Raw genomic sequence first — 16,373 nt, 5'->3', positions numbered from 1 at the left:
TCAACCCTCGTACTATACTAGAAATCTGGTCATCCGGGTAATGTATCCATAGAATACAAATTATCACACAATCTAACGTACCATAAGAGAAAGGGACCATAGACTTTTCCTCTTCCTTTTCTGTTCTGAGGTACTGATTTAACATCTGTCCACCCGCCTCCCATCACAGCCGAGGTCTCATTTTGGAAGCCCAGCTAAGGAGCAAACATGACCCATACCTGTGGACACACCAGATGGGTAACTGGGCCCATGGCAAGGGAAGGGGAGAGGGCTGCGACGTCCTGGAGCAGAGCCAGGCTGCAGCTGCAGGAGGGGTGGACAGGCAGACGATCGACAGATGGAGGCCGGCCTTCAGGGGCACAGCAGCCTTTGCAGTCAGGGCTGGCGGGAGAGAGTGCTCCGAAAGCAGGAATTGCGCTGAGGCTGAGGTTGAAGAAAAGGGCACTACACTGGACTTGGAGGGTGCTGTCAACAGACTGTGTTTCTCTCTACTTCTTAGAAACTCTAGATAATGCAGCTTGTTAGGAAGTGATTTTTTTGTAAGAAAGCAAAATTACCAGAATTGTAAATGTTGTGTGTGGCAACGATGACGCTGATACTCCTGTAGGAAAAATTCTCCCGTTGGGCAGTGATGGGCCTCCTTTGTCCTCTTGACTTGGCCGTGCAACTGTCAAGGCTGGTCCCGGGGGTGTCTTTGGAGATGGGCTTTGATGATTGGGAAGGATTTAGATGAACCAGATGGCAGGACATAACAAGACTAAAGACTCAAGACTGGCATTTCCAGAGAGTGGTGAGCAGAGTAGGGGAAGAAAGATTGGATCCTGCTATTTGGATGGCATGGAGGGGCTTGGCCTTCTCAGCCTTGGCTCTGCTCACCTCTCATGTGTCATCTCTCCGGTCATCTCCTCCCTGGGCCATTGGTTCCCAGCATGCCACACTCTCTCCTGCCTCCTGCTGGCACATGTGGTTTCTGCTCTGCTTCCCTCACCTTCTCTCCTGTGACCCCACACAACCCCTTTGCCTGCTCACCTCCTTCTTGTCCCTGAGATTCCCCCTTAAGACACGTCTTCTCTGGAAAGTCTTCCCGAGGGCCCACACCCTGCACTCACCCCATCATAGCACCCATCACATACTTTGGAACTGCCTCATCTGTCTCCACCTGACCTTGAGCTTCTTGCCTGAGCTGAAGGAAGGTCAGCGTGGAAGTGGCAAAGAAGGCCAAACAGTTTTGTTTCATTCAAGCTTACTATACCTTGACCCTTCGTGATGGTCACAATTCTTATAGTGATATTTGACCAGAACAAAAAGTAGAGAAAACATAAGAAAATGGTCAACGTAGTTGGTTTGGTATAATAGGAAAAGAATTGTGCTTTTAAAAAATTTATGTAGGTTCTTGATCTCACTGCCCTGGTGTGTGTGTGTGTGTGTATGTACACACACCCACAGGTGCACACACAGGGGTGGACGAGGGCCCTCATTTATCCACTCACAGCCCTTGTCAGTAAAACAGAAGGCTGGGTTATCAGTGTTTTCAAACCTGCGGACCCAGTAAGTGGGCCTGGGCCCTCTCCCTGCAAACCTGAAGAGCACTCCCTCCTTCACGTACAAATTGAGGTTACCTGTAAAATTTCATCCTAAGGTTTCCAAACCTGAACAAAAAAGGCTCCAAGTCTTGGGCTAGAGCTCTCAAGACCTTTCCAGCCCTGATTGCTGGGGTTCTGGTTCAGTTAGACGAGGCAGCAGCCGGGTCTCAGGAGGGACAAGCGCAAGTGAACACAGAGAGCTGATGAGGGGATGAAGTAGACTGTGGCTTAGGGACCTGGATGGTCTGTGACTCTGAGTATCCTCCTTCTTTGCCTCCCTCTCAGGTACTCACTCTCTGAGATATTTCTGCCTGGGCTTCTCAGACCCTGGCCGCAGGCCCCTGAATTTATTTCAGTGGGGTATGTGGACTCCTATCCTGTCACCACATACAACAGTGTCTCAGGTGAAGGAGCCTTGGGCACCATGGATGGCAGAGCACCTCGAGCCCGATCAGTGGGAGAGATACACTCAGCTGCTGTGGGGTTGGCAGCAGGAGTTCAAGGTAGAACTGAAGCGGCTGCAGAGTCACTACAATCACTCTGGTGGTGAATGCAGCAGATTGCTTCTCTCCCTGGTCCCCACCCCAGCTGGCCTCGAGGTCCCTGGGCTGACAGTGCCCGTGAGCTTTTGTTGAGTTGCCCTCTCTGTGGCTTTTGGCAAGGCCTGGACAATTCGGTTGACGGGATTCAGTGCCTGCCATATGTCCTATGCATCTTCCAAATTGTCTGTCGTCCCCAGGAGCCCTTTGTTCTTTTCTCCCCATGTCCCTATCCCACTATCATTCAGGCTTGCAACCTGTATCTTCTCCTTTCCTGTATAAACGTGGCCATTCTGTGTCTCATTTCCTGGTGGAGAGGCTTAGTGAGTTGCTCACTTACACATCATGACTCACGACATCAACTTTTCCAGGGGACATTTTTGGCTCCTGCATCTCTCTCCCTCCTTCACTGCACTATAAAGTTTATCAATTAATCATTCCCATTATAGGATAACTCCCCCAGGCAGGAGTTATCACGTTCCTTTGGCACACAGTAGGTACCCAGCATATATCTGTCTGTGGATGGGATTGTGTCACAGGAGCCTCCTGGAGACTGTGATGCATGGTAGGCCTGTGGGGTGCTGTGTCCTAGGGTGGAGGATGCTGCCAGCCACACACCCACTCACATCACCGGGATGGCCTTCTCCACACCCCTGTGTAAACCCCTTTCTGGCCTGTGTGTGTGTGCCAGGGTTTCACGCTTACCAGAGGATGATTGGCTGTGAGTTGCTGGAGGATGGAAACAATGTGGGATTTCTGCAATATGCGTATCGTGGGCAGGATTTCATTGTCTTCAACAGAGACATGCTCTCCTAGACAGCTATAGGTAATGTGGCTTACACCACCAAGAGCGTGTGGGAGGCCAATCAGCATGAGTTGCAATATCAGAAGAATTGACTGGAAGAAGAATGTATCGCCTGGTTAAAGAGATTCCTGGGGTATGGGAAATACACCCTACAAAGGACAGGTAAAAAGGAGGGAGAACACCTTGTTCCTGCACCCCCAGAACCCATGGTTTTATATGTAACTTCCTCCAATCTAGGTTATATTCACCCTATTCTGAAATCCATCTTGTTAGGTAGACTATCATGACCTGTAACTCCCCACAAAAACTTTCCCTTGTTACTTTTTATCGGCATTTTGACAAGACTCAGTAATTCCACTTGAGAGAGTGGGATACCTCCAGGGACATCTCCTTTTGGGGGCATCGAGTGAGACAGATTCTTCCATCTCCCGTCAGTGAAAGTTGGGAAATACTTGGGGCATTGGAGCGATTCTTACAAGTTGTTTAGTGACTGAGGGCTCCCATTATACCAATATGAGTGAAAATCTGGACTGACAAGACAAACAGAAGGTCTTTGCCTCACTAAAGAATTTCTGGTAAGATTTCTTTCAGTGAAAAGCTTCTCTTACACATTAATGATAGGATTTAATTGGCCAGCTCTTAGTTAATGCAGAACTTTTCACTTATATTCTTAGTCAAAATGAATTACACCTGTATCGCACTAGAGGAAATGCCTAGACATGGTGTGCCTTTTCCCATGGGAGCGGGCTTCAGGGGTGGGCCCTCCGGAGGCATCTGGGCCCCATTATGAACACGGACTCTCTTTCCAGGAGCCTTAGAGGCAGAGAACAAGAGTTTGAGCTTCGACCCTCCCACTTACTAGCTGAAAAAATGTCTCAACCTTAATGGTTGCCATGAACAGAAACCCACTTGAACTGGCCCAAGCGCAACGGAGGAGCTATTTGACAGGCAGAAATCAGGGCGGTGTGGGGACCCAAGGAATTGAAACCGAGATGTGAATGGTTTTCTCCGAGGGGAGGATGTGGCAGTCAACGCAAAACTCATTCGTGCCTGTGTAGCTTCACCATCTAGAAGAATGGGCCTCTCTCTCCCAGCTCTAGTTGCAAAAAAAATTTTTTTATTGCAGGGGGACTCTGGTTGGCCTCCATGGGGCCATGTGCCAGCCCTTGCACTAATCACTGTAACCGTCAGGATAAGTTTCTGAGACTGGCCATGGGCTACAGAGCCCTGACAGGAACTCAGTGCACACCCAACTCAGCCTAGCTGAGGGGAATTCACCAATGACACATTTATAGGGGCATAGTCAGGGCTGAGGAACCCGGTACAGGGCAGTGGAATACCTAGAGACTTGCAGCAGTGTGAGGTCTTGCACCCCCTAGATCTCAAGGCAAAAGGAGATCTTGTTACCAGAGCCCAGCAAGGGCTGGTACGCTGGAAGAACCTTCTAGCAAGAGCTGTGGCTGTGGAGGACGATGGTCACCGGCAGACATCAGTGGCTGGGGAACTGGTGAAGACCCCCACCACCCTCTCCTGTAGTTCTCCGATCTTTTGCTAAGGAGCCTCCTCCCAGAGGGCAGACCCAACAGGCAGTTGGGGGCAGAGGAGCCCAGAGGTGCAGTCTGAGTACCACAGCCTCCTGGGGTGCAGAGCCAGGCACACGGTCTGGGTGGGTATGTTTGGGCAGCATGGTTGAGATCAGTACCTCTTAAAAGAAGCACATGCTCAGCTTGGGTGGACTAATTTTCCAGTATAGGTAGTGAGTTTGTCAGGAGAAGGGGTTCTTGTCATCAGAAAAAAAATGGGGCTAACAGATGTTAGTCCCACAAAGCAATAACCTTGAGTAAAATAAGTGGGTGTGATATGCCTACCTCACAGAAATCACTGTGAAACAATGTATGTGAAAGCTCTGTGTATGCTGTAGATCTCTGTTTACACATTAAATGTTATCATTGTTGCCAGATTGAAAAACGCCCAACAGCTCAGGATCTGGGTGAAGTCCTTGGCAACTTGGGGTTGAATGGCACCCTTAATCATGAGGCATCTTAGGCTGAGGCTGGCCAGATCTGAAGAGGGGCTGTGCGAGTCTCCACCTCTCCACCCAGAATAGTGGCACAGCCTTTGACTATAAACAGAGAAACCCCAGTCCCCTGGCCTGCTGGTGAATCCAGCACTAGGAGAAGGCTGACGAAGTTTAATTGGGATTTGAGGGCTCATACTCTTTGGGAAAACAGGGAGGAAGCCTGGGCACCTGGGGTGTGTAGGTAGAATGTGGAAGTCTAACTTTAGTATATCTGCTCCCCTCTTTCAAGCCTCCTCTCTCTCTAATGGGGTGTCTTAAAGGGGTCTCAACCCTTTGGTCAAAACTGACCCCCTAAACAAGGATCTGTGATCATTTCTTAACACACTGTCACAAAGCAGAATCTCCCTTGGGTGGTGTCTTACTTCCTTTTTAATATCGGAAAGCCTTTTTCTCCTGTGTCCTGGTGGCAGATGGCACGGGGTAGGGAAGTGAGTCTGAGATGGGCAGGAGGCATGGGACTCCGTGGGGCTCCTGTCTGGATGTGACCCAGTGTCAGCAAGGAACACTAAGGACAGCACCATACGGCAAATGAGCAGGGTGGTCAAGGGGAAGCAAGGCCACAATGTATAATTCTTTGTTGTCACTGCTGGAGTCCCTCTGAGATGAACTTCTGTAGCCCCTCTGAGGGGTAGCCGTGACATGATCTGTTCCATATGTGTGCGTCTGATGACAATCACTGCCTTAATCTGTTTGGGCTGCTGTAACCAAATACCCTCAGGCTGGGTAACTTACAAACAACAGAAATGCATTTCACACAGTTCTGGAGGCTGGAAGGCCAGGCCAGGGTGCCAGCATGCTCAGGTGAGGGCCCTGCTCCGAGTTGCAGTCTGCTGACTTCTTGCTGTGTCCCTACATGGTGGGAGGGGACTGGGGACTTCCCTGGAGCCTCTCTTATAAGGGACTAATCCCCATTTTGAGGGTTCTACCCTCATGACTTAAGCACCTCTCAAAAGCCCCATCTCCTAATACCATCATCTTTGGGGGGGTTAGGATTTCAACATAGGACTTTGGAGGGGGAGGAGCACAAACATTCAGACCACACCAATCACCAAAGTACCTACTTGAGGACACAAGGCAATTCGGAGCCAAACCTGAGCTGAGATGGTTGTGATCTCTCTGCACTAGCACAGAATTGAGAAGGAGGAGTGCTGAGTTCTAATCTCCAAAGTTGTGCTGAATTACCCATCACAGTCACATACAAATTTTGTAGCTCTGTTCCTTGGCTCAACCGCAGGTTCATTGTTCTGGAGCACACAGCCCTAGCAGGAGTACACAATAAGTCAGTTTTTTGTTGATGAACCTGGGTTCCAGGTCATCCTTGGTTGTAGATGTTTCCAGCAGTGAAGAAAATCAATTGGGAAACCCAGACGTCAATTTCTAACGTATGTTCAGTACATAAGCTATTTCTATTTAACTTTATCTTTTTCTTCCTAGAGCCCCCACTGGTCAGAGTGAATTGCAAAAAACTTTTCCAGGGATTACAACTCTTCTGCACAGCTCACGGCTTTTACCCCCCAGAAATTTCCATGATCTGGATGAAAAATGGGGAAGAAATGATCCAAAAACAGATTATGGAGACATTCTTCGCAGTGGGGATGGGACCTATCAGACACGGGTATCTGTGGAGCCAGATCCTCAGAGCAGCGACCTTTCCTCCTGTCACATGGAACACTGTGATGTCCAAATGGTCCTGCAGGCCCCTTAGGGTACGGACAGGGTGTGGCTGTCTGGGAAGGGAGACCAAAGGAGGGTGAGCAACAAGCATGGATCATGGCTTGCTTTAGAACGGGTCTTTTAAATCAGAGGTTGTCTCTCTTTTTGGCCTCAGGGTTTCTTTATGTTCTTAAAAGTTATTGAGGATCCCAAAGAGCTTTTATTTATGTGGGTTATCTCCATGGTTACTTACTATATTAAAAATAAATGCCTTTTAAGTTTAAACTCAAGAAAACACGAGCACATATTTCATTATCAGACAATGGCGTCATCACCTGGGATGTAGCTTCCAGAAAACTACACTGTGCATATGAGCGATAAAAAAAGGAAAATCATGACTTAGACTTCATGGACTCTCTACAAGGGCCTTGAAGACCCCTGGGACATTCAGACCCCACTTTGAGAACTACTGTTCCCCTGGGTAACCTAAAGGTTTTTGCCCTGCATGGAGCTGTGAAATGAGAAGTGAGAGCAAGAAAAATAGTGTTGGACCTCCCTGAAAGTTAATATAGCAGGGGAGGAAGACTTGTGGATTTTTCCTCCTATGCTTGTTTTCAGAGTCGGAAACGATCCCTCTGGTGATAAAAGCTGTCTCTGGGTCCGTTTTCCTCGCCATTGCCCTGGCTGGAGTTGGCCTCCTGGCCTGGAGAAGAAGGCCCTGAGAAGGTAAGAAGAAGGTGAAAGGCTTGTGGCAGGGCTTCTGCACCTGCCACTCTCCACTTATAAATGAGTTTGGCCTTACACTGCGATCACAGCAGGACCTGGGACACCTCTCCAACCATGTAGAGAACACACACATAGGTAATGTTTGCAAGGGGAGTGGTCTACTTCACAGGCGATGCCCAGCCTCAACAGAGTACTACAGCTTCTGTCCAGGTAAACTGTCCTCCTAGAAGGGGGTCAGAGAAGATAGCGTGATCTTGATTTGTCTTTTTCTAAACTATATCTGTATTACTCATTACGATAACATATTTGTCCTTTGTTTCAAGACATCAGTAAGCTTTCCCATATTGACAAACATTTTCTGACCCAATCATATGAAAGTTCTTTTCCTTCTAAATTCATCTCTCAACACACGAAATCTTGAAGAATAGATACCTTTAGAAAATGGGACTTAGGGGAAGGAAAAGGGGAAGGAAAAATGGGAGGGATATAGGCTCTTGATACCTTAGAGAAACACTTCATTCATTCCATATATATATGTATTAAATACCTCCTATGTTCCAGGCACTGTACTGGAAGCTGGGACATAGCAATGCAAAAGACAGACATGATCCCTGCTGTCTTGTCAGGTCATCTCCCCCTACCTCTGGTTTTAATAGGTGCTCAAGTTGATCACTGCATAATACTGATGAGACCTGGATTCTGGGTCTGAACCCAGTGTGGGCCAGGAGTTTGGCATTGCTTCATAACCACAGACTTCAACCCCAGTTCAAGTGATAGGGTGTAAAGCTCCTTATTATGTCAAAATAAAAACAACCTCTTTACTAGAAATCAACTCAGAGAGTTAGTGGATCATTTTAACATTTTCTTTATGGAGCATAGCACTAATTCCAATCGAACAAATGAGAGCTGCTGAAGCAACAAAACAAAAAGAAATTTTTTTACAATGACATACCTGTCTCAAGAATGATGCACACTGTGAGTGTCTGCTTTTCATCCTGTGGAGTTTGTGAATTTGAGTTAAAATTTGTGGAGTACTAAAAGAATCTTGACAAAGCAAGCTAAAAATGTCAATGCCAGCATCTCAGATTTTGCTGAACATTGCATAATTTTGCGGGCTATAAGAAAAAATGCACTTATCTGACTAAAAAGTCTTTCTTTCAGAGAAAAGTGGAGTCATCTACCTTCCTGCACCAGGTCAATGACCGGGGATGGCTCTTGTCCAGGTGTATTTCCTCTGGGAACCACGGTCTCTCCTGTGTACCCTATAGACTCAAGTCCCCTGCCCAGAGCTCTTGACCACACCCACAACAGGCATGGATATTATGGGGTTGAGCATTCATGGCAGAAGGATAGGAGTTACAAGGCCTTCTTTGTTCTTTGGCTCCCAAAAGACTGTCAGCTTTCAGGCTCTTTTGATGGACTCTTTTATCACATTTGGCTCTAAGTATGTATAGCTTGTCTCATGACACAACACTACCCTACATCCCATCTGTCAACGATGATTTACAAGTAAATCAGAGAATCTCAGAGCTGGAAGGAACGTTCCATTTGAGGGCCGGAAATGTCTTCTCCAGTACCTTTCACTTAAGCATCCAGCCTCCACTTGAATACCACCAATGAAGGGCACCTCACTGCATTATAAAGTGGCCTTTTTCTTCCTTCATGAGGATGTATTATGCAAGAGCTGTGAATTGTGGGTGTCATGACTGTGGCCCTGCAGGCAGTGGTGCACCAACCTATGAGAGCAGCCAGCGAGTTTCTACAATGACCTGTGGGTAGCCACATTATTTTACATGTTTTCCAGCCTGAGAGAAAGCCTAAGTGCCCTGTTCTTATGGCATCTCTGCATGATAGCTTGGGATCTTGGAAATATGCCTGGTCAGATCTATGGAAGTGATCTCATCCTTTCTGTCTTTTGTGGGAGAATAAGAACAATAATCATCAGCCCTGACTGGTGTGACTCAGTGGGTTGAGCATCAACCCACAAACCAAAAGTTTGCCATTTTGATTCCTGGTCAGGGCACCTGCCCAGGTTGTGGGCTAGGTCCCTGGCTGGGGGTGTGCAAGAGGCAACTGTTTGATGTTCCTCTTGCATATTGATGTTTCTCTCCCTCTCTTTCTCCCTCCCTTCCCCTTTCTCTAAAAATACATAAATAAAATCTTTTTTAAAACAACAATAATTATCAGACATATTATCACTTTAAGACCTAGACCCAAGTGCAGTCTTTTAATACAAAAATGATAGTATGTTCATCAGAATAGGGTTTGATTCTAATTCCTGTCCTTCCTCTACAGGTTTATTGTAGTTGGGCCTGACTTGCTTTACGCATGCTCATTCTCCATGCTTGTTCCCCATCCACTGAGAGTAAACACAAGCTCCACTGTAAGAATTAACACCCCCTTGATTCACCTTCTGTACCCCTAAAATCTTCACTGTCATTTACCTCTGTTTGCCTGTCATCTTCGATGCTCAGTAAGAAGGTCACATTCTACCAGAGGGGAGATGCTGATGTTCTTCAGTAAATTAAATATGAGTTTACACCCCAGGACCCTGGACTCGCCTGGATATAAGATTCCTGGAAACACTCAGACCACAGGGTCCCCATAGTGTGCTCCCCAGAACTCACCAAGGCTTTCACTGTGACCTCTTCCCCAACAAGTTTTCTTCTTGCTTCCCCCCAGTTGGCTGAGTAAACAGAGCACCAAATATGGCCAGTGACAGGAGTCAGTGGAGATAAACACCATATATGCCATCACATGTGTCTTTATTGTAAATCTTGTTTGATTACAACACGCTACTCTGCCCCTTTACTCTATTTCTGGCTTGTGGGCCAACTGCAGATGCGAGCAGGGCCACAGCAAGGCCATATGGGACATTTGTTCCAAATTAGAGAATTGCTCCCTTCTTCTGGGTGGACACTGACCCAGGCTGGGTGACATGGCCTAGTCAGCAAAAACATAGGATGGATTTCTAGACTGTTTGCCCCGTTGGTGTACAGGGCACAGCATTACATGGCAGCTCTGGTCGTACCGTTAGAAAATAGATGGGAATTGACTGTAGACTAAGATGAATGAATTGATTTGGAACGGACGGGCGTCAGTGGAAAACACAGGTCAGTTTATTTGAAACAGTAGAACTAGGAGCCGTGTTTGTATATCCAAACAGCTAAAATTATCTGAAAGGTTTTACATAATCCTATCATGTAGTTTATTTATGGCAATCTATTTTTAATTTTTTGTCATATTACTCAGTCTCTTTGCACCATGCCTTGTATGTAGTAGGAATCCAGTAAATACTTCTTGAATGAACCAGTACAGTATTTTAATTAGCTAGTCCTCGTGTACTGGTGCAGAAGAACAGTGTCATCTTACAACTGAAATCATAGACAGGAAATATCTCACTCGGGATCATAGGACATTCCGAAGACCAGGATGAATGTGCCAAGGGCTAGTCTGAATCTTCAAAGGTTTCTACAGCATTAACATTATTTAACACTTTATCTTGTCAGTTGCCTTATCTGTAAAATTAGGAGTACCAAACATTCTAACCACACTCCTCCTCCCCACACACATATTGGGGATAAAGATGGAATGCAGAGGTTCTTACACAAGGTACCATTTTTCTTAAAGGCCCTGTGAGAAGAGGTGCTAAGAAATGAGTTCTCAGTCATCTTGGGGCCCCAAATAGCTGATACCTAATAGATGTATTTTTATTCTTAAGGCCCGTAGGGCTGTTATATAATCTAAATCTTCCTTTTTCTCATTCATGAAAGTTCTTGAAATACAAATTTCATCCATTCTTATGACAACCTAGGGAGTTCGAGAAACTGCTAGTACCGGAGGACTGATTGTGTGTGCGTTTCCTCTCCCCCTTCTTCCCTACATTCAGCGTTAGCCAAGCCCACCAGGCAGGACCTTCTGCATTTGTCCCTTGGCAGGGGTTTGGTGTGAGAGAATGTTTGGGACCAGAAGGTTCTGAACTGAGCTGGCTGGAGCAGAGGCACTGGGTAGAAGGCCGGGCTGGCTGGGAGCCCTGGCCGGCGGAGGCTGGGTCTGAGGCAAGTGCTGTGGCAGCAGTCAGACCTCTGAAGAAGCAGACCGGGGCCAGAGAGTGTGAACGATCCAGAGGAAAAACAGCTTCTGAGGAAACAGCTTCTCAAATGGAAAATAAATTCAGGGAACAGGAGGCTACAGACCAAAATGGGAAACCACCAGAATGGAAAAGGAAGCGAAACCAAGACAGAAATGCAACAGTCAACCTCAAGCTAAAGCACTCCTTGCTTCCTTTTTTTCCCTGTTTGAGGTATATCAGTGTGGATCTAAGGGCATCTGTTACCTGGACTGAATAAAACTCTGTTTTTCTGAGTAACGTGACAATAGCATAAATCGAGAATTCTGGGAACACTTCAAGAAGACTCCAACGATTCTAGGGAAATTTGGAGGGCTGGGAACAATAAAAAGTAACTGTGGAGTCTCATCAGCTGCTGAATACAATCCCTTGACGTGCTTTAAAGATCACGTAAAGCCTGTACTCTATTACTCACAAAACGGTTACAAATACAAGGTCTGTGCATTACACACAACAGGAAGTTGCAAACCAGATGTAACCCCTGAGGCTGAGTATTTGGGCTGCCCTCTACCTTACTTTTAAAAGTCGGAATTAGTCATTGATCCCTGAGGATCAAGGAGGGTTGAAGACACAAAGGCAAGCTGCTCTAACCCAATTTAGGCCTTTGCAACTGAAATGAAGGTCAGATTTCAAAGATTTGTAAATTTGCCCCACTTTGTTCAATAAGTCCAATAATGAAATTTTTAAGGGTTGTCCCCTGCCACAAGGAGTTAGTAGTTTCTCTGTGTGTCACTGTATACACTATATTTTCATTAATGCCACAGATTTTATTTTAGTAAATAAATCTAATAACCTGCCACTGATATTGATATTTAAATTAGATTCATATGACCTTCATCAGTTTGTCAGCCATTCATAGAATGCATGTTTCATAAGGCCCAAGACTCCAGTGCCTGGCACATAGGAGCCACTCAATCAATACATTTTTGCTTATTGGCAAAATGAATTTCAGTTAGTACCTACTATGAGCCAGTCTATATAGGCAACAGAGCCCAACAGAGATGTTTTGAAAATTACCAAGTGCAGAAATGGCCCAGACAGATGTAGGCTTATAAGCAAATCAAGCTCCCATCACAGAAAATGATATTAAGAAACATAATCTAGAATGTATTTCCATAAAATAGACCCTGGGTTTCATGTTAATACAAGAATTACAAGTCTGAGAGTGACTTTTGGTGGTAATGCTGAGAAACTCAGGTTGGATGGAACTTAAGAGTGAAGTGGGAGGGTGTACATATAAATATTCTGTTAATGAAAAAGGAGGAGGGGGAGAGGGGAGGCCTGAGAGAGCTGAGCACTGCCTCCATCCCCACAGCAGCTGGGCTGGGCTTCCAGGGCCAACAAGCAGTTGTGAAGGCAACATCTAGGAACTCAAGGATCTTCAGTGAGACAGAGTAAGTCCTAATCCTCTATTTCCTTTTGCCTTTCCTAACTGGCCCATGCTCAGAATGAACTCCCTCTCTAAACTTGTAATGCTTTTTGGCTCTGCTGTTCAACTAACACTGGGCCACTATGTGTTGCTATTTACCTGTTTCTGCCCAGCTTATCTCTCTGGTTAGACTGTACCCGTAAAGCCTTAAAAGACACAATTTGAATTCCTTCACTTAGTATCAGGGGATCCTGTAAATTATTTAACTTCTCAGGCTCAGTTTTATAAAAACAGTTTTGTAACTACCACTCTCCCAGTGTTAGTTAATGTAGAAATTAAATGAGGGGTGTGTGTGTGTGTGAAGACAAATTCCACAGGGTGTGGCACGTGCCATGTGTCTTGTTCTCCAGGTTCTCTCCAGAGACTCCCTATGATCATAGCTACTATTTATTGAGTGCTTACTATGAACTGGGCGCTTTTCATATGTTGTCTCTATTCCTCATAACATGTTGTCAGCAGGTATTATTATCTTCATTTTGCTGAAGTTCAGAAAAGTTATGTTTCTTGATGAGGTCACGGTTAATAAATGGTGGATGCATGATTCAAACCCAAGTCCTTCTCCATATATAGCTCATGCTCTTTCCAGTACATCACCCTATCTGCACACAGTAGGCACTCACTTGATGCTTGATAAAAATTGTTTCACCTACTCAAAACTATGCTCTCTAGTGAACCTTGGGAACAAAGGAATAAAAACTTAATGAATCAGAAAATCAATAAAGTCCCTTATAAATTCGTGAGAGTCTTTTTGCTCAGCCTTTGATGATGTGACTTAAATGCTGAATAAGTCCTGAAGGGCCAAAGGAAGCATATTGGGAGTTGTCACACATTTTATGGAAATGCCAATGAAGGCCATTGATAAGATGCATTACTTCTCGATTCTTGGCAGGTGGGAACAGCTGGCCAATGAAGGCCATTGATAAGATGCATTACTTCTCGATTCTTGGCAGGTGGGAACAGCTGGCGCCCTAAGGGAAAATTAAAGGTGCCTCACCTTGCAAACAAACTCACCCATGGTACATCCAGTGGCACATAGGATTGTGAAGGGTTGTTTCTGGGGTCACATAGTTAAATTCTCTCATGAAAAAAATTGAGGCTTGGAGAGAGTGAAGGGATTTGCCAAAAGAAACCCTGAAAGCAATTATAAACTTCATTCGTGTGTTTACAAAAATATGTTCGACATCTCTAGCCATTAGGGAAATGCCAGCTAAGACCACGGTGAGGTATCACTACACAGCCATGAGAACAGCTAAAACAGAAAGTAGTGACAGTACTAAACTCGGAGGAGGATGTGGGGAAACCAGATCACTTACCCATTCATTGTGGGTGGGAACAGAGAATGGCACAGGCAGTCTGGAAAATAGTCTGGCTATTTCTTTAAAAAACTAAATATGTACTCACCCAGCAGTTATACTTCTGGCAGTTTACCTCAGGGAAATGAAAAGTTATGTCCACATTAAAATCTGTACATAATCGTTCATAGCAGCCTTATTTGTAACAGCCCAAGACTGGAAATAACCAAAACATACGTTCGTAGATGAATGCTTAAACAATGCTATATCCATGTTACAGAATACTACTCAGCAATAAAAAAGGAATAAGCTTTTATATGCGCAACAATTTGAATGAATCTCAAGGGAACTAGGCTGAGTGCAAAAAGCTGATCTCGAAAGGCCACATACTATATGATTTCATCTTTATAACATTTTTAAAATGGCAAAATCAGATGACAAGGTTAGATTAGTGGTTGCCAGGGTTAGGGATGGTGGAGGGGAAGCGGTGGGTGTGGCTCTAAAGGGCAGGGAGAGAGCGAGCTTTTTGTGATGGCGGTCCTACATCTGTGCTGTGATGACAGCAGTGTGGTCCCACAGATCTACGCGTGTGATAAAATGGCATAGAACTGTGCACACGTATCAGTCTCAGATTCTGATTTCGATATTATACTGTAATTATAAGATGTAACCATGAAAAGACTTGGCAAAGGGTTATGGTACCTCTCTGTACTGTCTTTATGCTTTCCAGTGACTATAATTATTTCAAAATACATTTTTTTTAAATTGAAGGACAATGCAGCAACTCATTCCTGTTATAGTAACTTATAATTAACTGGCTTATATGAAAGTAGTTTCATATAGAAATTGGCCAAATAATAAAAGTGACTGATAGCTGAGCTTGTTAAAGTAATCTGTGCCTGTTATTACAGCTACCCTGAAACTTGTTTAGAAAAGTTCCATTTAGTTTGCAGTCAGTAAGTTGTGCATTAAGACACTTAAGGGGACCCATTAACAGTAGAATGATCGGGAAAGGCCGTATTATTAGAATTTGGTCATCTAATGTTGTAACATTAACTGTAATTTGTTCGAGACATATTGGAGGCATTTCCACTGGTTTAAAACCCTATTGAAGAAAAGGTGCAAGGTATTTGGTGCCTGGATGTTGCTGCCATCTTTCATAAATTGCCTGAAAATTCTCATCACTTGTTGGTGGCGCTCAAGGTGATTTGAACTTTGAGCCTCTTTTTGCACAGGAGGGGGGCTAGCACTTGTGACCGATTACACTTGAACCATTCCAATTGTTGATTCTTGAGCTGGTTCCTTCGGAGCTGCTGTTTTCTAGCTGTTCACAGCTGCACCTTGGGTCTGTAGGTAAGTCACCCATTTTCTGGGGCTCCTAGTGACCTAGGAGTATGACTAATGCTTCCTATTGTGTCTGTACACGCCATCCTAATGAATGAACTTCCATTAACTGTATTGCCTTGGGGGTAGTTCCTCATGGAATTTACTCACATATTTAGTTAGTTGTGATGGCCACAATCTCAACTTTGCTTGGCATTTATTTATAAATATAACCCTGGTCGGTTTTGTCCATAACAGTGATTCCAAAAGTTCCTCATTCCCTCAAACTCCCTGCTTGGTCCCACCCCATTTGCCTCTAACTTCACAAAGGAAGTGGAGGTTTGCAGAAGGTCCTTAGCTCTCCAGCTACAAAGGGACCTGCAACCCATCTTCCTGTTACCTCCTTTGCTTCAGTCTCAGTAGGGGTATTCTCCTTTTGCTCTGGGCTGGTCCCTCATCTTAGGCTTTAGATCCCACCCTTTGCTGACTCCCCCAAGACTTTTCCCCACCAATTACCCCTCTCTCTATTGTAGTTTCAACTTCATAGACTCATGTAGGTGTGTGTAGAGAAGGGCAGAGATTTCACAGCCAGCCAGATCAGGGTTTGAATCCCACCTCCTCCATTTACTAGCTGTGTGATCTTAAGAACTTTATTTTTAATTGTGGTAAAATATACACAACATAAATTCACCATCCTAACCATTTATAAGTATACAGTTCAGTAGTGTTAACTACATGCACCCTGGTATGCAACCCACCTCCAGAATGCTTTTCATCTTCTACAACTGAAACTCTATATTCATTAAATACCACC

General features: G+C 45.1%; 1 protein-coding gene across 1 annotated transcript; it reads left to right on the top strand.

Annotated features, from left to right (window-relative positions):
- The first annotated feature begins 1,996 nt into the window (after nucleotides 1–1,996).
- LOC112296868 (major histocompatibility complex class I-related gene protein) lies at nucleotides 1,997–9,667 on the top strand. Its single transcript, XM_071219765.1, is given in 6 exon segments — nucleotides 1,997–2,126; nucleotides 2,814–3,089; nucleotides 6,526–6,570; nucleotides 6,573–6,713; nucleotides 7,279–7,386; nucleotides 8,548–9,667. Coding segments are annotated over 5 exon segments (681 nt in total). The 5' UTR covers nucleotides 1,997–2,011; the 3' UTR covers nucleotides 7,383–7,386; nucleotides 8,548–9,667.
- Nucleotides 9,668–16,373: the final 6,706 nt, after the last annotated feature.

Source organism: Desmodus rotundus, chromosome 12 (genome assembly GCF_022682495.2).
Source record: "Desmodus rotundus isolate HL8 chromosome 12, HLdesRot8A.1, whole genome shotgun sequence".
Lineage (NCBI taxonomy): Eukaryota > Metazoa > Chordata > Mammalia > Chiroptera > Phyllostomidae > Desmodus > Desmodus rotundus.
This window is presented reverse-complemented; position numbering and strand designations above follow the sequence as displayed.